The 23,080-nt window shown below is 48.4% G+C and overlaps 1 protein-coding gene across 1 annotated transcript in view; it reads left to right on the forward strand.

Annotated features, from left to right (window-relative positions):
* sv2a (synaptic vesicle glycoprotein 2A) overlaps positions 1-23,080 on the forward strand; it is a 64,372-nt gene that overhangs the window by 23,824 nt on the left and 17,468 nt on the right. The window contains exons 2-5 of the mRNA XM_078205502.1: positions 4,330-4,510; positions 13,167-13,318; positions 15,273-15,406; positions 17,508-17,597. Of these exons, the coding sequence (XP_078061628.1) occupies positions 4,330-4,510; positions 13,167-13,318; positions 15,273-15,406; positions 17,508-17,597 (557 nt within the window). The remainder of the gene's footprint in view (positions 1-4,329; positions 4,511-13,166; positions 13,319-15,272; positions 15,407-17,507; positions 17,598-23,080) is intronic.

The raw sequence follows: 23,080 nt of genomic DNA on the forward strand, positions 1-23,080 counted from the left end.
AGTCTGGGTAACCAAACTGACCACGGCATAACCATGGCAGGCAGTAGTGAACCAGATGGATTTTTCAACCATCGATGATGTTTCACGATCACCATCATGGAGACTATATTCCAGGTTTATTAACTACATTGAAATTCCACCAGCTGCCATTGGTGGGATTTGAACCTGTGCCCCCAGAGCATTAGCTTGGGCTTCTGGTTTATTGGCCCAGTAACAGTACCATTACGCTGCCACCTCCCCACTGGGAAGAGTATTCTAGCAAGTTGTATAACTAGGATGGATTTAAACTAAATAGTGGGGCGAGGGATCAAGTTTGGGAAAAGGTGCTAAATGAAATTAAATGGGGCGGCACGGTACCTGACATGGCTGCCTCCCAGCGCCAGGGACCCGGGTTCAATTCCAGCCTCGGGTCACTGTCTGTGCGGAGTTTGCACATTCTCCCCGTGTCTGCGTGGGTTTCCTCCGGGTGCTCCGGTTTCCTCCCACACTCCAAAGATGTGCTGGTTAGGTTGATTGGCCGTGCTAAATTGCCCCTTAATGTCAGGGGGACTAGCAGGGTAAATACACGGGGTTACAGGGATAGGGCCTGGGCGGGATTGTGGGCGGTGCAGACTCGATGGGCCGAATGGCCTCCTTCTGCACTGTAGGGATTCTGTGATAAATAGAGAAGACAAAGCAAGAGATCAAGGTAGGAATAAGGGGAAATGATGATTAGAGCACGGCAGGAAGGACAGACTAAGCAGATAAGGCTAAAGGTTTCAAAAGTTGTAAAAAAAAATACTTTTTATCTTCTGGAAATCTGAGTACACCACATCCACAGATTCCCCTTTATCAGTGTTGCTTGTTATTTCCCCAAAGAACTCCAATAAATTAGTCAAACATTATTTGTCTTCCACAAAACCAAATTGACTGTCTGATTGCATTGAGATTTTCTAAGTGTCCTCCTTAATAATAGATGCCGGCATTTACTCCAAGACAGATGTTACACTGACTGGCTTGGAGTTTCCTGCTTTCCTCCTTTCTTGAATGGAAGAGTCACATTCATTATTTTCCAATCTGATTCCAGAAGCTAGGGAATTTTGGAAAAATTGAAACCAATGCATCTATTATCTGCATTCCAAAATCAAAAAAAGCTGTGTGTGGAATTATCTTATGAGGCGAGGTGGCACAGTGGTTGGCGCTGCTGCCTCACAGCGCCAGGGTCCCAGGTTCGATTCCCGGCCTCGGGTCACTGTTTGTGTGGAGTCTGCACGTTCTCCCCGTGTCTGCGTGGGTTTCCTCCGGGTGCTCCGGTTTCTTCCCACAGTCCAAAGATGTGCGGGTTAGGTTGACTGGCCAGGGAAGTTATACTGAAGCTGTATATAGCTCTGGTTAGGCCTCGTTTAGAGTACTGCATCCAGTTTTGGGCACTACACTTCAGGGAGGGTTCAGAGGAGGTTATGAGCAAGAGATATGGGGGATGGTGATGATCTGGAACTCACTGCCTGCAAGAAGGTAGTGGAAATGATCAATGATTTCAAAAGGAAGCAGTGGGTAATAAACTTGCAGGGCTGCAGAGTGGAACGAGAGTGACTGGATTTCTCCACAGAGAGCAGAATGGCCTCCTCCTGTGCCCTAATGTCTCTAGACTTAACAGTCCTGGGAGATCTCTGCACTCTTCTATAACTGGCCAGCTGCATCCTACTCTTCCCTTGCCCAACTGACCCTGTGCCGAAAGCGTTCTGTCCCTCCTCTCCCCCTGAATTTGGAGCCAGTGTAGGTTAGGAAAGACAGGGTAGTATGTGATAGGTGGAATGGTCACTGGTTACTAAGTTAGATAGAATTGGCAGATAAGTAACAGATGGAATTTAGTACATGTGAAGTGATGCCTTTTGTCAGCAGAGTTGGAGAGAGGCAACATAGAATTACTGACACAGTTCTAAAGAGTGTGCAGGAACAGAGGGAGCTGGGATTTCCCACCCGAACAGAGAGTTGGGTGGCACAGTGGTTAGCACGGCTGCCTCACAGCGCCAGGGACCCGGGTTCGATTCCCGGCTTGGGTCACTGTCTGTGTGGAGTTTGCACGTTCTCCCTGTGTCTGCGTGGGTTTCCTCCGGGTGCTCCGGTTTCCTCCCACAGTCCGAAAGACGTGCAGGTTAGGGTGCGTTGACCCGAACAGGCGCCGGAGTGTGGCGACTAGGGGAATTTCACAGTAACTTCATTGCAGTGTTAATGTAAGCCTTACTTGTGACTAATGAACTTTTTACTTTTTAGAAGCATGGTGAAAGGTGGGGTTTGTTGGTTTCCCCCCCCTGTGTGAACAGTTTAGAACACACGTTGTGATGAGGTTATCTAGCCGGCTCTTCACCAAGTGTCTGAGGATTGGGAGCAGTTTAAAATTCAAAGGAGGACCTTAAGAAGGGAAAATTAGAGTATGAAAGTAAGTTAGCGGGGAGCATAAAAACTGACTGTAAAAGTTTCTATAGATGTGTAAAGAGAGAAAGATTGACAAAAACACATGTAGGCCCCTCACAGTCAGAAACGGGAGAATTCATAATGGGGAATAGAGAAATGGCCGAGGAATTAAATTTGTTCTTTGCTTCAGTCTTCACAAAGGAAGACATGAATAATGTACCAGAAGGTGCTGAGAGAAACATGTTTTAGTGAGGAGCTGAAGGGAATCAGCATTAGTAGAGAAATGGTTTTGGGAAAATTGATGGGATTGAAGGTGGATAAATCTCCAGGTCCTGGTAATCTTCATCCCAGAGTACTTAAGGAAGTGGCCCTGGAAATAGTAGATCCATTGGTGGTTATTTCCCAAAATTCTTTAGCCTCTGGCCTGGTTTCTACAGGTTGGAGGGCAGCTAATGTAAGCCCGCTATTCAAAAAGGGAGATAGAGAGAAAACAGGGAACTATAGACCAGTGAGCCTAACGTGAGAACTGGGGAAGTTGCTGGAGTCTATTATCAAGGATTTCATAACTCAGCATTTGGAAGGCAGTGGTATAATCAAAGTCAGCATGGATTTACAAAAGGGAAATCATGCTTGACGAGTCTATTGGAATTCTTTGAGAATGTAACTAGTAGAGTTGACCAAGGAGAACCAGTGGATGCGGTTTATTTAGACTTTCAGAAGGCTTTCGAAAAGGTCTCACGTAACAGACTACTGTGTAAAGTTAAAGCACAGGAATTGCAGGTAATATCTTGAGACGGATAGAAAGCTGGTTAGCAGACAGGAAGCAAAGAGTTGGCATAAATGGGTCTTTTTCTGATTGGCAGTCAGTGACTAGTGGGGGTTCCGCAGGAATCTGCGCTAGAACACCAACTGTTCACATTATATATTAATGATTTGAAAGAGGGAACTGAATGTATTATCTCCAAATGTGCAGATGTTACAAAGTTGGGTGGGAGGGTGAGCTGTGAGGAGGATGCAGAGATGCTTCAGCGTTATTTGGACAGGCTGAGTGTGTGGGCATCTGCATATATGGATAAATGTGAGGTTGTCCACTTTGGTAGCAATAATAGGAAGACAGATTATTATTTGAATGGGTGTAAATTGAGAGAGGTGGATACTCAGTGAGACCTTGGAGACCTTATGCATCAGTCGCTGAAAGTAAGCGCGCAGGTACAGCAGGCAGTGAAGAAGGCAAATGGTATGTTGTCCTTCATAGCGAGAGGATTTGAGTACAGGGATAGGGATGTTTTGCTGCAATTGTATAAGGCGTTGTTGAGGCTACACCTGGAGTATTGTGTGTAGTTTTGGTGTCCTTATCTGAGGGAAGATGTCCTTGCTGTAGAGGGAGCGCAGCGAAGGTTTACCAGGCTGATTCCTGGGATGGCAGGTCTGTCACATGAGCAGAAACTATGTCAGTTAGGATTATATTCACTGGAGTTTACAAGAGTGAGAGGGGATCTCATAGAAACTTATAAAATTCTAACAGGGTTAGAGAGGGTAGATTCAGAAAGAATGTTCCCGATGGTGGGGGAGTCCAGAACTAGGGGTCATAGTTTGAGGATAAGGGGTAAACCTTTTAGAACTGAGGTGAGGAGAAATTTTTTTACCAGAGAGAGTGAATGAGTGGAATTGACTCCCACAGAAAGTAGTTGAGGTCAAAACATTGTGTGATTTCAAGAAGAAATTAAATATAACTCTTGGGGATAAAGGGATCGAGGGATATGGGAGGAAGAGTAATCAGGATATTGAATTCAGGGATCAGGATATTGAATTCAATGATCAGCCATGATCAAAATGAATGGGGGAGCAGGCTCGAAGGGCCGAATGGCCTTCTCCTGCTTCTAGTTTCTATGTTTCTATGTGTCTCACTGGAACTTCACTCTGTTTCTGTTGCAGGGCTGATTGTGTATTTGGGGATGATGGTGGGAGCCTTCCTTTGGGGAGGTCTCGCAGACAGGATGGGTCGCAGGCAGTGTCTGCTCATCTCCCTCTCGGTAAACAGCGTCTGCGCTTTCTTCTCGTCCTTTGTTCAAGGATACGGGACCTTCCTCTTCTGCAGGCTTCTGTCTGGCGTTGGGTAAGGTAGACCTGCTCTGCTTCCTTGCTCCTTTTCTCAGGGTGAAAGCTGCGTTGTGCTGGCCCGCTTTTTCTAGAGATGAACCTCGGGGAGAGCCCCGGGTGAGACCTACCTGTTGAGGTGAGGTCAATGGACGCTTCCTTTCAGCGCCTTACGGAGGGTTTGTTATTGGTTTCGAAAGTTGATGATCATCTCTGGCGACTTCACAAAGAAACTCACTGCCCGTCTGGTGTGGGAGGAGGGGGTAGATGCAGCATCTAGCCAACAGCAACTCATGTCTAGAGTTGCTTCAGTACCTTGGGTTTCAGAGAGAGGGAATCAGCCAGGGTTCCTGCTCCTGATCACTGTGCAGTGACCCCTGGGTTAGAGAGAGAGGGGAAATCAGCCAGGGTTCCTGCTCCTGATCACTGTCCAGTGATCCCTGGGTTAGAGAGAGAGAGAGGGGAAATCAGCCAGGGTTCCTGCTCCTGATCACTGTCCAGTGACCCCTGGGTTAGAGAGAGAGGGGAAATCAGCCAGGGTTCCTGCTCCTGATCACTGTCCAGTGATCCCTGGGTTAGAGAGAGAGGGGAAATCAGCCAGGGTTCCTGCTCCTGATCACTGTCCAGTGACCCCTGGGTTACAGAGAGAGAGAGGGGAAATCAGCCAGGGTTCCTGCTCCTGATCCCTGTCCGGTGATCCCTGGGTTAGAGAGAGAGAGGGGAAATCAGCCAGGGTTCCTGCTCCTGATCCCTGTCCAGTGATCCCTGGGTTAGAGAGAGAGGGGAAATCAGCCAGGGTTCCTGCTCCTGATCACTGTCCAGTGATCCCTGGGTTAGAGAGAGAGGGGAAATCAGCCAGGGTTCCTGCTCCTGATCACTGTCCAGTACAGAAAGGTGTGTGTGTCTAAGTGTGCTTGTGCACATCTATCTATGTACACAGTTGTCTCAGCAGCCATGTCTTTCTGTCCGTATATCTGTTCATCTGTGCATGCAAACCTATCCTTTTACTTTACACGGGATCTGCGCGTCTCTGGCGAGACTAACACTAATTGCCCTTGACAAGGTGGTGGGTGAGCTGCCTTCTTGAACCCGCTGCAGTCCCGTGTGGTGTAGGTACACCCACAGTGCTGTTAGGGAGGGAATTCCAGGATTTTGACCCAGCGACAGTGAAGGAACGACCGATATATTTCCAAGTCAGGGTGGTGAGTGGCTCGGAGGGGAACTTGCAGGTGTTCCCCAGGTGCCTGCTGCCCGTTGTCCCTCTAGGTGGTGTGGGTCACAGGTTTGGAAGGTGCTGTCAGAGGAGCCTTGGTGAGTTGCTGCAGTGCATCTTATACACGTCAGTGATGGAGGGAGTAAATGCTTAAGGTGCTGGATGGGGTGCCAATCAAGCGGGGCTGCTTTGTCCTGGATGGTGTCAAGCTACTTGAGTGTTGTTGAAACGACGCTGCTTCAGGCAGGTGGGGAGTATTCCATCACACTCCTGACTTGTGCCTTGTAGATGGTGGACGGGCTTTGGGGAGTCTTCTCAAACCACAATCTCCCAAATAGAACTGGCCCACACGGAGAGGCAACTCTGCTGTTTGTCCACTCCATTCTACGTTGACCAGGATGTAACCTTTTAATGGCGCAATCTCTTCTGTATCTGAGTTTAAAATCACGTCAGCTGGTTTTAAAGGAAGGTGCTTCAGTTTTTCTTGCTATGTAACCTCAGGAATTAAAGATACAGCAGTGCCGGTATCAACCTCCGTCCTAAACTTAACTTTGGAATCATCGCGAATCTCTGTGACTCACCGGTATGGGTAGGACGTTCTGTTGAAGCTCTTCATCACATTCTCCTCTTCACAGCAGTAATTCTTTTGTTCCATGTTGTAAATTATTTTTGTAGAATGCAACATGTTCTTCTTGAAGGTACCCAGATTCTTCTCCTGAATACCCTTCTCAAGGGAAACTGGCCCAGCCCAACATCTGACCCAGTTTTCCACAATTCTTGCATTTACTATCCTTGTCATAGAGTCATAGAGGTTTACAGCATGGAAACAGGCCCTTCAGCCCAACTTGTCCATGCCACTCTTTTTTTACAGTAAGAAGTTTAACAACACCAGGTTAAAGTCCAACAGGTTTATTTGGTAGCAAAAGCCGCACAAGCTTTCGAGGCTCTAAGCCCCTTCTTCAGGTGAGTGGGAATTCTGTTCACAAACAGAGCTTATAAAGACACAGACTCAATTTACATGAATAATGGTTGGAATGCGAATACTTACAACTAATCAAGTCTTTAAGAAACAAAACAATGTGAGTGGAGAGAGCATCAAGACAGGCTAAAAAGATGTGTATTGTCTCCAGACAAGACAGCCAGTGAAACTCTGTGGGGGTTACAGATAGTGTGACATGAACCCAATATCCCGGTTCAGGCCGTCCTCGTGTGTGCGGAACTTGGCTATCAGTTTCTGCTCAGCGACTCTGCGCTGTCGTGTGTCGCGAAGGCCGCCTTGGAGAACGCTTACCCGAATATCAGAGGCCGAATGCCCGTGACCGCTGAAGTGCTCCCCAACAGGAAGAGAACAGTCTTGCCTGGTGATTGTCGAGCGGTGTTCATTCATCCGTTGTTGCAGCGTCTGCATAGTTTCCCCAATGTACCATGCCTCGGGACATCCTTTCTTGCAGCGTATCAGGTAGACAACGTTGGCCGAATTGCAAGAGTATGTACCGTGTACCTGGTGGATGGTGTTCTCACGTGAGATGATGGCATCTGTGTCGATGATCCGGCACATCTTGCAAAGGTTGCTGTGGCAGGGTTGTGTGGTGTCATGGTCACTGTTCCCCTGAAGGTTGGGTAGTTTACTGCGGACAATGGTCTGTTTGAGGTTGTGCAGTTGTTTGAAGGCAAGAAGTGGGGGTGTGGGGATGGCCTTGGCGAGATGTTCGTCTTCATCAATGACATGTTGAAGGCTCCGGAGGAGATGCCGTAGCTTCTCCGCTCCGGGGAAGTTTTTTTAACCACTAAGCTAGTCCCAATTGCCCGCGTTTGGCCCACATCCCTCTATACCCATCTTACCCATGTAACTGTCTAAATGCTTTTTAAAAGACAAAACTGTACCCGCCTCTACTACTGCCTCTGGCAGCTCGTTCCAGACACTCATCACCCTCTGTGTGTAAAAATTGCCCCTCTGGACACTTTTGTATCTCTCCCCTCTCACCTTAAACCTATGCCCTCTAGTTTTAGACTCCCCTACCTTTGGGAAAAGATATTGACTACCTAGCTGAACTATGCCCCTCATTATTTTATAGACCTCTATAAGATCACCCCTCAGCCTCCTACGCTCCAGAGGAAAAAGTCCCAGTCTATCCAGCCTCTCCTTATAACCCAAACCATCAAGTTCCGGTAGCATCCTGGTAAATCTCTTCTGCACTCTTTCTCGTTTAATAATATCCTTTCTATAATAGGGTGACCAGAACTGTACACAGTATTCCAAGTGTGGCCTTAACAATGTCTTGTACAACTTCAACAAGACGTCCCAACTCCTGTATTCAATGTTCTGACCAATGAAACCAAGCATGCCGAATGCCTTCTTCACCACTCTGTCCACCTGTGACTCCACTGTCAAGGAGCTATGAACAAGTACCCCTCGATCTCTTTGTTCTGGAATTCTCCCTAACGCCCTACCATTAACTGAGTTGTTCTAGCATTCACTCACTGAATGGCCCATTTTGACACATCTGTAACATGCTTGTTGCTGTTTTGACTTCTTATGGGCAGTTCCCAACTTGTGGACCTTGATTCATGCAGCAAATTGTGAAGCCTCTTTAGCAGCCAGTTCCATCGACACTGCGATTTCTTCTGCTGTCTTTAAAGTCAAAGCATCTTCAGTAAGCAATCTTCTTTGGATAGCCTCAATTTGGACCCCGCAAACTAGACAATCTCAAAGAGTATTTTCTAACAACTCACCAAACTCACAATGTTGTGCCAGCCTTTTTAGGATTGCCGCCAACTGACCAACACTTTCGCCTTCCACTTGATTCCTCTGGTTGAACCTGAACCGTTCTGCGCTGACCAATGGCTTTGGAGAATCAAACTCATCAAGGATCTTTGTCAAGTTATCATAGGTTTTGGTTCCTGACTTGGTTCCTGAATGAACCAAGCACCAGAGCAAATTGAAGGTTTTACTTCCTTTTGCAATGAGTCATAGAGATACACAGCACGGAAACAGGCCCTTTGGCCCAACTCGTCCATGCCGACCAGGTTTCCTAAACTGAACTAGTCCCATTTGCCTGAGTTTGGCCCGCAACCCTCTAAACCTTTCCCTCCATGTACCTGTCCAAATGTATTTTAAATGTTGTAAATGTACCCGCCTCTACCACCTCCTCTGGCAGCTCATTCCATATCCGCACCACCCTCTGGGTGAAAACGTCACCCCTCAGGTCCCTTTTAAATCTTTCCTCTCTCACCTGAAACCAATGCCCTCTAGTTTTGGACTTAGGCCTTCGAGACCTCAGCTATTCACCTTATCTGTGTCCCTCTTGATTTTATAGACCTCTATAAAGTCACCCCTCATCCTCCTACGCCTCAGGGGAAAAAGTCCCAGCCTATCCAGCCTCTCCTTAGAATTCAAATCTTTAGGTGTCCAGATCACCAACAACCTGTCCTGGTCCCCCCATGCCGACACTATAGTTAAGAAAGCCCCACCAACACCGCTACTTTCTCAGAAGACTAAGGAAATTTGGCATGTCCGCTACGACTCTCACCAACTTTTACAGATGCACCATAGAAAGCATTCTTCCTGGTTGTATCACAGCTTGGTCTGGGCTCCTGCTCTGTCCGATACTGCAAGAAACTACAAAGGGTTGTGAATGTAGCCCAATCCATCACGCAAACCAGCCTCCCATCCATTGACTCTGTCTACACTTCCCGCTGCCTCGGCAAAGCAGCCAGCATAATCAAGGACCCCATGCATCCCAGACATTCTCTCTTCCACCTTCTTCCTTCGGGAAAAAGATACAAAAGTCTGAGGTCACGTACCAACCGACTCAAAAACAGCTTCTTCCCTGCTGCTGTCAGACTTTTGAATGGACCTACCTTGCATTAAGTTGATCTTTCTCTACACCCTAGCTATGACTGTAACACTACATTCTGCACCCTCTCCTTTCCTTCTCTATGAACGGTGTGTTTTGTCTGTATAGCGCGCAAGAAACAATACTTTTCACTGTATGATAATACATGTGACAATAATAAATCAAATCAAATATTAAGTTGATCTTTCTCTACACCCTAGCTATAACTGTAACACTACATTCTGCACACTCTCCTTTCCTTCTCTATGAACGGTATGCTTTGTCTGTATAGCGCGCAAGAAACAATACTTTTCACTGTATACTAATGCATGTGACAATAATAAATCAAATCAAACCAAAATCAAATTCCAGTCCCAGTAACATCCTTGTCAATCTTTTTTGCACCCTTTCCAGTTTAATAACGTCCTTCCTATAGCAGGGCAACCAAACTGACAAAAGCTGGTGCAAGCAACTCATCTGCAATTTTACTCGCTTGTACAAAGTACTGAAAACATTCTGCAAAGGAACGCCATGATTAATTTCCGTCATCGAAAGGAAACATGGCGTCTAACGGAGCTGCCATTTTTCTTGCAGGCCCTAATGACTAGAGACTAGTATGTACTTTGTTTACTGTCTTCAATCGGGGGCAGCATGGTCGGTGCAGGCTTGGAGGGCCGAAGGGCCTTGTTCCTGTGCTGTAATTTTCTTTGTTCTTTGTCTTCCGAGTACTCCCCTTTTTACTCTGGAGACCGACTGACTTGATGTGTTTTTTTCCCAAAGGGCCCCAGCCCATTCGGCAAAGCATCCCTTCTTCTTAAATATGCCTGAATTCTCACCCTTCTCCCATTGGAAAACCCCCCTCTTTTAAAACTACACAGAGAGCTTTTAGTCTCACTTGGCTTTCCTGCGCTGCCACTTCAATCTTTAACCCACTTGTTGCTTCTCTACAGCTTTCTAACATTCAAAATGTGAGGACGCACAATTCTTCTTTCCTGCCCAGGATCTTTTTTCAGTGGAACATTATCTTGACTTGTCGCCAGTTTTCTTTATGTAACGTCCTAATTATATTAGGGAGTTTTAAACAAAAAGAAAGGATGTGGTTTGCACATAAGAACAAAGAAAATTACAGCACAGGAACAGGCCCTTCGGCCCTCCAAGCCTGCACCGACCATGCTGCCCCGAATTAACTAAAACCCCCAACCCTTCCGGGGATCATATCCCTCTATTCCCATTCTATTCATGTATTTGTCCAGACGCCCCTTGAAACTCACTATCGTATCTGCTTCCACTACCTCCCCCGGCAGCGAGTTCCAGGCACCCACCACCCTCTGTGTAAAAAACATGCCTCGTACATCTCCTTTAAACCTTGCCCCTCGCACCTTAAACCTGTGCCCCCTAGTAATTGACTCTTCCACCCTGGGAAAAAGCTTCTGACTATCCACTCTGTCCAGGCCCCTCATAATCTTGTAGACTTCTATCAGGTCGCCCCTCAACCTCCGTCATTCCAGTGAGAACAAACCAAGTTTCTCCAACCTCTCCTCATAGCTAATGCCCTCCATACCAGGCAACATCATGGTCAATCTTTTCTGTACCTCCTCCAACGCCTCCACATCCTTCTGGTAGTGTGGCGACCAGAATTGAACTCTATATTCCAAGTGCGGCCTCACTAAGGTTCTAAAAGGCTGCAACATGACTTGCCAATGTTTAAACTTAAGCACGTGGATACAAACTAACAACAGATTTATTGAAGGAACTCTTGCCTATAAAGTACAAACTGAAAGTAAAACAGCAACCTGTGCAACACCCTAATGACATCGCCATCAGCTCATGTGACAGGCTCTTAAAGCAATCTGCAACCACTTAAATATATAACACTTACACTCTTCATTGAATCAGTGTTGTTCCCCTGGCTGGATGGCAATGTTAGAGTGCAGGGGTGTGATGGACCGCGAGGTTACTGGTTGTGGTTGTATACAACTCTTCTGCTAGTGATGGCCCACGGCGCCTCATGGGTGCCCAGTTTTACTCGATCTGTTCAAAATCTATCCCGTCTAGCCTGGCGGTAGTGCCACACAACATGATGGAGGGTAGCCTCAATGGGAAGTCAGGACTTTATCTCTACAAGGGCTGTACCATGGTCACTCTGACTAACACTGTCATGGACAGATGCATCTGTTTCAGGTCGAATATTGGGCATGAGGGTCAAATAGGTTTTTCCCCTCTTGCTTGTTCTTCGATCACCTCCCACAGATCCAGCCTAACAGCTATGTGCTTTAGGGTTCGGCCTGCTCAGTCAGAGCAGTGCTACCGAGCTACTCTTCAAGATGGGCATTGAAGTCCCCCCGCACAGAGTACATAATGTGCATTTGTCACCTTCAGTGACGCTACCAATTTATGTACCTGGAAGAGAACTGGTTCATTAGCCAAGGAGGCACGGTCGCTGGTAATTATCACATTTCCTTGCCGGGTCTGACCTGACACCAGAAGACTTGATGGGTTCTGGAGTCAATGTTAAGGAGTCCCACAGCAACTCCCGCCCGACTGTATGCCACTGTGCCGCTGAGTCTGGTGGGCCTGTCATGCCGGTGGGACAGGACACACCCAGGGATGGTGATGTCTGGGACATTTCCTGGAAGGTATGATTCTGCTGCTTAACTGGACTATGGGACAGCCCTCCCAGTTTTGGCACCAGAACCCTGACGTTCGTGAGGAGGACGTTGCAAGGACTTCAGAACTGGTGCCTAGGTCAATACCGTATGGTCCGTCTGGATTAATTCCTTTTAGACGTTGTAGCGGTTCAATAGCCCAATTCAGAGGGCATTTAAGAACCAATCATATTGCTGTGGGTCTGGCTTCACATTTAAACAAGACCACTAGGTGGCAGACTTTCTTCCCGAAAGGACATTGGTGAACCAGATGGGTTTTTACCATAATTGATGGCAATTTTATACTTATCATTACTGAGGGCAGCTTTCAACTTCAGATTTTTTATTTTCTTAAAATTGAATTTAAATTCCTCTGGCTGCCTCGGTGGGATCCTCTCTTCCACCTTCTTCCGTCGGGAAAAAGATACAAAAGTCTGAGGTCACGCACCAACCGACTCAAGTACAGCTTCTTCCCTGCTGCCGTCAGACTTTTGAATGGACCTACCTCGCATTAAGTTGATCTTTCTCTGCACCCTAGCTGTGACTGTAACACTACATTCTGCACTCTCTCCTTTCCTTCTCTATGAACAGTATGCTTGGTCTGTACAGCACGCAAGAAACAATACTTTTCACTGTGTAATTCATGTGACAATAATAAATCAAATCATTCAAAATTTGAAGCCATGTCCCCGGGATAATAGCCTGGGGACATGGATTACTAGTCCTATGACATTACGTCTACGCCACCATCTACCCTGAATATGTATGTCCGTGTGTACATCTGCTGAGGACAGGGCAGTTTAGGGTTTGGGTGGGAGTCCTCGAAGGAGTTGAGGAGATCCTATGATATCCAGCAAGGGTACAATGGGCTGAATGGCCTCCTCCTGGGATGTATCATGCTACGATTCTGTGACATTGTGACCACCCTGATGAGGCAGAGTGGATTGTTCTGTAACCAGGCTCTTTTCTCACACGCTCTAGAATCGGCGGCTCCATTCCCATCGTGTTTTCCTACTTCTCGGAGTTCCTGGCCCAGGAGAAGCGAGGGGAGCACCTGAGTTGGCTTTGCCTCTTCTGGATGATCGGAGGAATTTATGCCTCAGCAATGGCCTGGGCCATCATCCCTCACTATGGTAAGGACACTAATGCTCAGGTAGGAGCAGTGAGAAGGGGCCAAGGACCTGACAGCACAGAGAGAAAAAGGGCAGTGTGGCAGATATTCTTCATAAAACTAGATTTGGAACCCCAATCCTCAAGTAGCAGACATGATACCAGCATGTGAAATATACAGATAACCCCGTGCTGTACCTGTCCTGGGAGTGTTTGATGGGGGACAGTGTACAGGGAGCTTTACTCTGTATCTAACCCCGTGCTGTACCTGTCCTGGGAGTGTTTGATGGGGGACAGTGGAGAGGGAGTTTTACTCTGTATCAACCCCGTGCTGTACCTGTCCTGGGAGTGTTTGATGGGGACAGTGTAGAGGGAGCTTTACTCTGTACCTAACCCCGTGCTGTCGCTGTCCTGGGAGTGTTTGATGGGGGACAGTGTAGAGGGAGCTTTACTCTGTATCTAACCCCGTGCTGTACCTGTCCTGGGAGTGTTTGATGGGGGACAGCGTAGAGGGAGCTTTACTCTGTATCTAACCCTGTGCTGTACCTGTCCTGGGAGTGTTTGATGGAGACAGTGTAGAGCGAGCTTTACTCTGTATCTAACCCGTGCTGTACCTGTCCTGGGAGTGTTTGATGGGGACAGTGTAGAGGGAGCTTTACTCTGTATCTAACCCCGTGCTGTACATGTCCTGGGAGTGTTTGATGGGGGACAGTGTAGAGGGAGCTTTACTCTGTATCTAACCCCGTGCTGTACCTGTCCTGGGAGTGTTTGATGGGGACAGTGTAGAGGGAGCTTTACTCTGTATCTAACCCTGTGCTGTACCTGTCCTGGGTGTGTTTGATGGAGACAGTGTAGAGCGAGCTTTACTCTGTATCTAACCCGTGCTGTACCTGTCCTGGGAGTGTTTGATGGGGGACAGTGTAGAGGGAGCTTTACTCTGTATCTAACCCCGTGCTGTACCTGTCCTGGGAGTGTTTGATGGGGACAGTGTAGAGGGAGCTTTACTCTGTATCTAACCCTGTGCTGTACCTGTCCTGGGTGTGTTTGATGGAGACAGTGTAGAGCGAGCTTTACTCTGTATCTAACCCGTGCTGTACCTGTCCTGGGAGTGTTTGATGGGGGACAGTGTAGAGGGAGCTTTACTCTGTATCTAACCCCGTGCTGTACCTGTCCTGGGAGTGTTTGATGGGGACAGTGTAGAGGGAGCTTTACTCTGTATCTAACCCCGTTCTGTACCTGTCCTGGGAGCTAATCAGTATTGGGATATCTTGCACTCAGTGCAGCTTGAGTTTGTTTGATTATGGTAAGTACTGATTTGTTAACATGCTAGATCCCCTGTAAAATGCAATGACATTGTAACTCAATCCTTCTCTCTGTAACTCTCTGCCTCTTCTTTCTCTGTCCATTGCACTCTCCTCACTGGTGGAAATTTCTGCCCATTTGTCTGCTGCCATCTTCCTTTGCACTGGCTTCTCATTTTCTCATCAACATCTGTTCTCCTTTTCACATCTTATCAATCCCGCTCCTCACCGACGCTCCTCCCTCCCTTCATCTGCCTCACCATCATTACCTCCTCCTCCCATCCTGCTCCCGCTCACCCCCCCAAATCCTGACTCTCTCCCCACCGCCCCCCCCCCACCCCCCCCCCCCGACCCCCCCCCCACCCCCCCCCCGACCCCCCCCCCCCACCCCCCCCCGACCCCCCCCCACCCCCCCGACCCCCCCCCCACCCCCCCCGACCCCCCCCCCCGACCCCACCCCCCCACCCCCCCCCACCCCCCCGACCCCACCCCCCCACCCCCCCCACCCCCCCGACCCCACCCCCCCACCCCCCCCACCCCCACACCCCCCCACCCCCACACCCCCCCCACCCCCCCCACCCCCCCCACCCCCACACCCCCCCCACCCCCCCCACCCCCCCCACCCCCCCGTTACTCTCCTGCCCTATTCCCCTTTCTTTCCTCCCTTTCCCTCCAGGCTGGAGTTTCCAGATGGGATCGGCGTACCAGTTCCACAGCTGGCGAGTCTTTGTCCTTGTCTGTGTCTTCCCTTCCGTCTCTGCGATTGTGGCCCTCAACTTCATGCCTGAGAGTCCTCGCTTCTACCTAGAGGTAACTGCCTGCTGTCACCCCTCCGTCAGTACACGCTTGCTTGCAATCCTTAGCACGTCTCAGAGGCATGAGTCTTGGCAGGCTTATATTAGTGTAGAGGGAGCTTTACTCTGTATCTAACCCCGTGCTGTACCTGTCCTGGGAGTGTTTGATGGGGGACAGTGTAGAGGGCGCTTTACTCTGTACCTAACCCCATGCTGTACCTGTCCTGGGAGTGTTTGATGGGGGACAGTGTAGAGGGAGCTTTACTCTGTACCTAACCCCGTGCTGTACCTGTCCTGGGAGTGTTTGATGGGGGACAGTGTAGAGGGAGCTTTACTCTGTATCTAACCCCGTGCTGTACCTGTCCTGGGAGTGTTTGATGGGGGACAGTGTAGAGGGCGCTTTACTCTGTATCTAACCCCATGCTGTACCTGTCCTGGGAGTGTTTGATGGGGGACAGTGTAGAGGGAGCTTTACTCTGTACCTAACCCCGTGCTGTACCTGTCCTGGGAGTGTTTGATGGGGGACAGTGTAGAGGGAGCTTTACTCTGTATCTAACCCCGTGCTGTACCTGTCCTGGGAGTGTTTGATGGGGACAGTGTAGAGAGAGCTTTACTCTGTATCTAACCCCGTGCTGTACCTGTCCTGGGAGTGTTTGATGGGGGACAGTGTAGAGGGAGCTTTACTCTGTACCTAACCCCGTGCTGTACCTGTCCTGGGAGTGTTTGATGGGGACAGTGTAGAGAGAGCTTTACTCTGTATCTAACCCCGTGCTGTACCTGCCCTGGGAGTGTTTGATGGGGGACAGTGTAGAGGGAGCTTTACTCTGTATCTAACCCTGTGCTGTACCTGTCCTGGGAGTGTTTGATGGGGACAGTGTAGAGGGAGCTTTACTCTGTATCTAACCCCGTGCGGTACCTGTCCTGGGAGTGTGTGATGGGGACAGTGTAGATGGAGCTTTTCTCTGTATCCAACCCCGTGCTGTACCTGTCCTGGGAGTGTGTGATGGGGACAGTGTAGAGGGAGCTTTACTCTGTATCTAACCCTGTGCTCCTGGGAGTGTTTGATGGGGGACACTGTCGAAGGAGCTTTACTTTTTATGTAAGAGGCTGGAGAGAGATCTATTTTCTCCCTAAAGTGAAATTATGTGTTGTCAGTTTTGGCTTTACAGCAGGATGGCACTGAATATCCTGTAATGGAGAAAATGGTACGTAATGTGATGATACTGTGCTATTGCCGTTACCGGGATCGGGCCTGGATGGGATTGTTGTCGATACAGACTCGATAGGCTGAATGGTCTCCTTCCGCTCTGTAGGGACTCTATGTTACATTACATGTTCCTATTGAATATTTTAAGGTTCAGTTTTTTACCACAGACAGTCCACGTGTCTGGAAGGAATGCAGTTGAGATGCTGAGAAAACAGGAAAATTACTAATTTTAGCCATGTAGTCTTTATTTAGCTGGGGGCTAACTGCACTAGTCTTCAGTGGAAGGTGAGTTTTGGCATGCAGGGTCATAAGATGGTGAGCTGGATGGAAGGGGCTAGTTGTGTTACAGAGAAACAGCTTTCTGTGGTTAGTTGCTGACCTGGGGCTGGTTTGAAATACAAGTCTGCAAGCTGCTCTGAAAATCAAAACCTCTCTGAAAGCTGCAAGGCTGTTAACCAATTTAAAGCAAGTATGCTGAGGTTTGCGAACTATATTTACAGTAAGTCTATTGGAAGATTGTTGCTTGCTTACTTGGAACTAAATAGTGATAAGTTAGAAATTAGAGTTTTTTTAATGTTTAAAGACTGTTCAGCTGTTAAGAGTTAAGCTACTTAATTTTGTTTGAGCTATTGTAACGAATAAAGCTTGTTTTGATTTTAGAAGATCCCTAATTTGTCCGTGGATTCACTCATGGAGTGAAGGGTCCTTTCCTCACATTTATGCCAAAATGTTAAGAAGTGTTGGGGTTTAATCTGACTGGGGTTCGGGGCCAGGATCCGAACAATCGGCACAAAATGGTGCCCTCCGGGAAAGGAGTCTGCACAGCTCCCATTTCAGGAATTGCCAGGCAGAGACACTGATGAAGGGTCTGGAAAAGGGACCTGTGTAATGGAGAATTTTCTTCTGACAGAACGGGAAACACGATGAAGGCTGGATGATTCTTAAACAGGTTCATGACACCAACATGAGGGCCAAAGGCTTCCCGGAGAGGGTTTTCTCTGTGAGTATCTTGATTTGGTCACAATTCTCTCCACTGCACACCTGAGTCGATGGTTTAGCCTTGTAAAAGTTAGAAACATAGAACATAGAATATAGAAAAACTACAGCACAATACAGGTCCTTCAGCTCACAAAGTTGTGCCGAACATGTCCCTACCTTAGCGATTACTAGGCTTACCTATAACCCTCTATCTTACTAAGTTCCATGTACTTATCTAAAAATCTCTTAAAAGACCCTATCGAATCCGCCTCCACCACCGTTGCTGGCAGCCCATTCCACGCACCCACCACCCTCTGAGTGAAAAACGTAACCCTGACATCTCCTCTGTACCTACTCCCCAGCACCTTAAACCTGTGTCCTCTTGTGGCAACCATTTCAGCCCTGGGAAAAAGCCTCTGACTGTCCACTCGATCAATACCTCTCAACATCTTATACACCTCTATCAGGTCACCCCTCGTCCTTCGTCTCTCCAAGGAGAAAAGGCCGAGCTCACTCAACCTATCCTCAGAAGGCATGCTCCTCAACCCAGGCAACATCCTTGTAAATCTCCTCTGCACCCTTTCTATGGCTTCCACATTCTTCCTGTAATGAGGCGACCAGAACTGAGCACAGTACTCCAAGTGGGGTCTGACCAGGGTCCTATATAGCTACAACATTATCTCACAACTCCTAAACTCAATTCCTCGATTGGTGAAGGCCAGTACACCATACGCCTTCTTAACCACAGCCTCAACCTGCACAGCTGCTTTGAGCGTCCTATGAACTCGGACCCCAAGATCCTTCTGATTTTCCACACTGCCAAGAGTCCTACCATTAATATTATATTCCGCCATCCTATTTGACCTGCCAAAATGAACCACCTCACACTTATCTGGGTTGAACTCCATCTGCCACTTCTCCGCCCAGTTTTGCATCCTATCAATGTCTCGCTGCAACTTCTGACATCCCTCCACACTATCCACAACACCTCCAACCTTTGTGTCATCAACAAACTTACCAACCCATCCCTCCACTTCCTCATCCAGGTCATTTATAAAAATCACAAAGAGTAAGGGTCCCAGAACAGATCCCTGGGGCACTCCACTAGTGACCGACCTCCATGCAGAATATGACCCATCTATAACCACTCTTTGCCTTCCGTGGGCAAGCCAGTTCTGGATCCACAAAGCAATGTCCCCTTGGATCCCATGCCCCCTCACTTTCTCAATAAGCCTTGCAAGGGGCACCTTATCAAATGCCTTGCTGAAGTCCATATATACTACATCTACTGCTCTTCCTTCATCAATGTGTTTAGTCACATCCTCAAAAAATTCAATCAGGCTCGTAAGGCATGATCTGCCTTTGACAAAGCCATGCTGACTATTCTTAATCATATTATACCTCTCCAAATGTTCATAAATCCTGCCTCTCAGGATCTTCTCCATCAACTTACCAACCACTGAGGTTAGACTCACTGGTCTATAATTTCCAGGGCTATCTCTACTCCCTTTCTTGAATAAAGGAACAACATCCGCAATCCTCCAATCCTCCGGAACCTCTCCCGTCTCCATTGACGATGCAAAGATCATCGCCAGAGGCTCAGCAATCTCCTCCCTCGCCTCCCACAGTAGCCTGGGGTACATCTCATCCGGTCCCGGCGACTTATCTAACTTGATGCTTTTCAAAAGCTCCAGCACATCATCTTTCTTAATATCTACATGCTCAAGCTTTTCAGTCCGCTGCAAGTCTGCACTACAACCACCAAGATCCTTTTCCATAGTGAATACTGAAGTAAAGTATTCATTAAGTACCTCTGCTATTTCTTCCGGTTCCATACAAACCTTCTCACCATCACACTTGATAGGTCCTATTCTTTCACGTCTTATCCTCTTGCTCTTCACATACTTGTAGAATGCCTTGGGGTTTTCCTTAATCCTGCCTGCCAAGGCCTTCTCATGACCCCTTCTGGCTCTCCTAATTTCCTTCTTAAGATCCTTCCTACTAGCCGTATACTCTTCTAGATCTCTAACATTACCGAGCTCCCTGAACCTTTTGTAAGCTTTTCTTTTCTTCTTGACTAGATTCATTACAGCCTTTGCATACCACGGTTCCTGTAACCTACCATAACTTCCCTGTCTCATTGGAAGGTTGCTATGCAGAACTCCAGACAAATATTCCCTGAAAATTTGCCACATTTCTTCCGTACATTTCCCTGAGAAAACCTCTTTCCAATTTAAGCCTCCAATTTCCTGCCTGATGGCCTCATAATTCCCCTTACTCCAATTAAACACTTTTCTAACTTGTCTGATCCTATCTCTCTCCAATGCTATTGTAAAGGAGATAGAATTATGATCACTATCTCCAAAATGCTCTCCCACTGAGAGGTCTGACACCTGACCAGGTTCATTTCCCAATACCAAATCAAGTACAGCCTCTCCTCTTGTAGGCTTATCTACATACTGTGTCAAGAAACTCTCCTGAACACACCTAACAAACTCCTCCCCATCTACACTCCTTGCTCTTGGGAGATTCCAATCAATATTTGGGAAATTAAAATCTCCCATCACGACAATTCTGTTAATATTACACCTTTCCAGGATCTGTTTCCCTATCTGCTCCTCAACATCCCTGTTACTATTGGGCGGCCTATAGAAAACACCCAGTAAAGTTATTGACCCCTTCCTGTTCGTAACCTCCACCCACAGAGATTCCGTAGACAATCCCTCCATGGTGTCCATCTTTTCTGCAGCCGTGACACTATCTCTGATCAACAGTGCCACTCCCCCACCTCTTTTGCCTCCCTCTCTGTCCCTTCTGAAACATCTGAAACCCGGCACTTGAAGTAACCAGTCCTGTCCCTGAGTCATCCAAGTCTCTATAATGGCCACCACATCATATTTCCAAGTAGTGATCCACGCTCGAAGCTCATCCACTTTGTTCACAACACTCCTTGCGTTAAAATAGACACATCTCAAACCTTCGGTCTGAGCGCTCCCCTTCTCTATCACCTGCCTATCCTCCCTCTCACACTGTCGGCAAGCTTTCTCTATTTGTGAGCTAACCTCCTCTCTCCCAGTCACTTCAATTTGATTCCCACCCCCCAACCATACTAGTTTAAACTCTCCCCAGTAGCCTTAGCCAACCTCCCCGCCAGGATCTTGGTCCCCCTGGGATTCAAGTACAACCCGTCCTTATTGTACAGGTCACGCCTTCCCCAAAAGAGGTCCCAATGATCCAGAAACCTGAATCCCTGCCCCCTGCTCCAATCCCTCAGCCACGCATTTATCCTCCACCTCATTCCATTCCTACTCTCACTGTCGTGTGGCACAGGCAGCAATCCCGAGATTACTACCTTTGCGGTCCTTCTTCTCAACTCCCTTCCCAACTCCCTATATTCTCCTTTCAGGACATCTTCCCTTTTCCTACGTATCTCATTGGTACCAATATGTACCACGACCTCTGGCTCTTCTCCCTCCCACTTCAGGATATCTTGGACGCGATCAGAAACATCCTGGATCCTGGCATCAGGGATCCTGGCACAAGTTGTGACAAAGCAGACTAATTTCATGAACCCAGTCCCAGATTCCCGCACTCCCTAACCCGGGGATCACTGGACAGTGATCAGGAGCAGGAACCCTGGCTGATTTCCCCTCTCTCTCTAACCCAGGGATCACTGGACAGTGATCAGGAGCAGGAACCTTGGCTGATTCCCCCCTCTCTCTCTAACCCAGGGGTCACTGGACAGTGATCAGGAGCAGGAACCCTGGCTGATTTCCTCTCTCTCTCTCTAACCCACTGATCACTGGACAGTGATCAGGAGTAGGAACCCTGGCTGATTTCCCCTCTCTCTAACCCAGGGATCACTGGACAGTGATCAGGAGCAGGAACCCTGGCTGATTTCCACTCTCTCTCTCTAACCCAGGGATCACTGGACAGTGATTAGGGGCAAGAACCCTGGCTGATTTCCCCTCTCTCTAACCCAGGGTTCACTGGACAGTGATCAGGAGCAGGAACCCTGGTTGATTTCCTCTCTCTCTCTCTAACCCACTGATCACAGGACAGTGATCAGGAGCAGGAACCCGGGCTGATTTCCCCTCTCTCTCTAACCCAGGGATAGAACATAGAACATAGAACATAGAACATTACAGCGCAGAACAGGCCCTTCGGCCCACGATGTTGCACCGACCAGTTAAAAAAAAACTGTGACCCTCCAACCTAAACCAATTTCTTTTCGTCCATGAACCTATCTACGGATCTCTTAAACGCCCCCAAACTAGGCGCATTTACTACTGATCACTGGACAGTGATTAGGGGCAAGAACCCTGGCTGATTTCCCCTCTCTCGAACCCAGGGATCACTGGACAGTGATCAGGAGCAGGAACCCTGGCTGATTTCCCCTCTCTCTCTCTAACCCAGGGATCACTGGACAGTGATCAGGAGCAGGAACCCTGGCTGATTTCCCCTCTCTCTAACCCAGGGATCACTGGACAGGGATCAGGAGCAGGAACCCTGGCTGATTTCCCCTCTCTCTCTCTAACCCAGGAATCACTGGACAGGGATCAGGAGCAGGAACCCTGGCTGATTTCCCCTCTCTCTCTCTAACCCAGGGATCACTGGACAGTGATCAGGAGCAGGAACCCTGGCTGATTTCCCCTTTCTCTCTAACCCAGGGATCACTGGACAGTGATCAGGAGCAGGAACCCTGGCTGATTACCCTTCTCTCTCTAACCCAGGGGTCACTGGACAGTGATCAGGAGCAGGAACCCTGGCTGATTTCCCCTTTCTCTCTAACCCAGGGATCACTGGACAGTGATCAGGAGCAGGAACCCTGGCTGATTACCCTTCTCTCTCTAACCCAGGGGTCACTGGACAGGGATCAGGAGCAGGAACCCTGGCTGATTTCCCCTCTCTCTCTCTCTAACCCAGGGGTCACTGGACAGTGATCAGGAGCAGGAACCCTGGCTGATTTCCTCTCTCTCTCTCTAACCCAGGGATCACTGGACAGTGATTAGGGGCAAGAACCCTGGCTGATTTCCCCTCTCTCTAACCCAGGGTTCACTGGACAGTGATCAGGAGCAGGAGCCCTGGCTGATTTCCTCTCTCTCTCTCTAACCCACTGATCACAGGACAGTGATCAGGAGCAGGAACCCGGGCTGATTTCCCCTCTCTCTCGAACCCAGGGATCACTGGACAGTGATTAGGGGCAAGAACCCTGGCTGATTTCCCCTCTCTCTAACCCAGGGATCACTGGACAGTGATCAGGAGCAGGAACCCTGGCTGATTTCCCCTCTCTCTCTCTAACCCAGGGATCACTGGACAGTGATCAGGAGCAGGAACCCTGGCTGATTTCCCCTCTCTCTAACCCAGGGATCACTGGACAGTGATCAGGAGCAGGAACCCTGGCTGATTACCCTTCTCTCTCTAACCCAGGGGTCACTGGACAGTGATCAGGAGCAGGAACCCTGGCTGATTTCCCCTCTCTCTCTCTAACCCAGGAATCACTGG

This window comes from Mustelus asterias, unplaced genomic scaffold, assembly GCF_964213995.1.
Source record: "Mustelus asterias unplaced genomic scaffold, sMusAst1.hap1.1 HAP1_SCAFFOLD_780, whole genome shotgun sequence".
In the NCBI taxonomy this organism is placed as follows: Eukaryota; Metazoa; Chordata; class Chondrichthyes; order Carcharhiniformes; family Triakidae; genus Mustelus; species Mustelus asterias.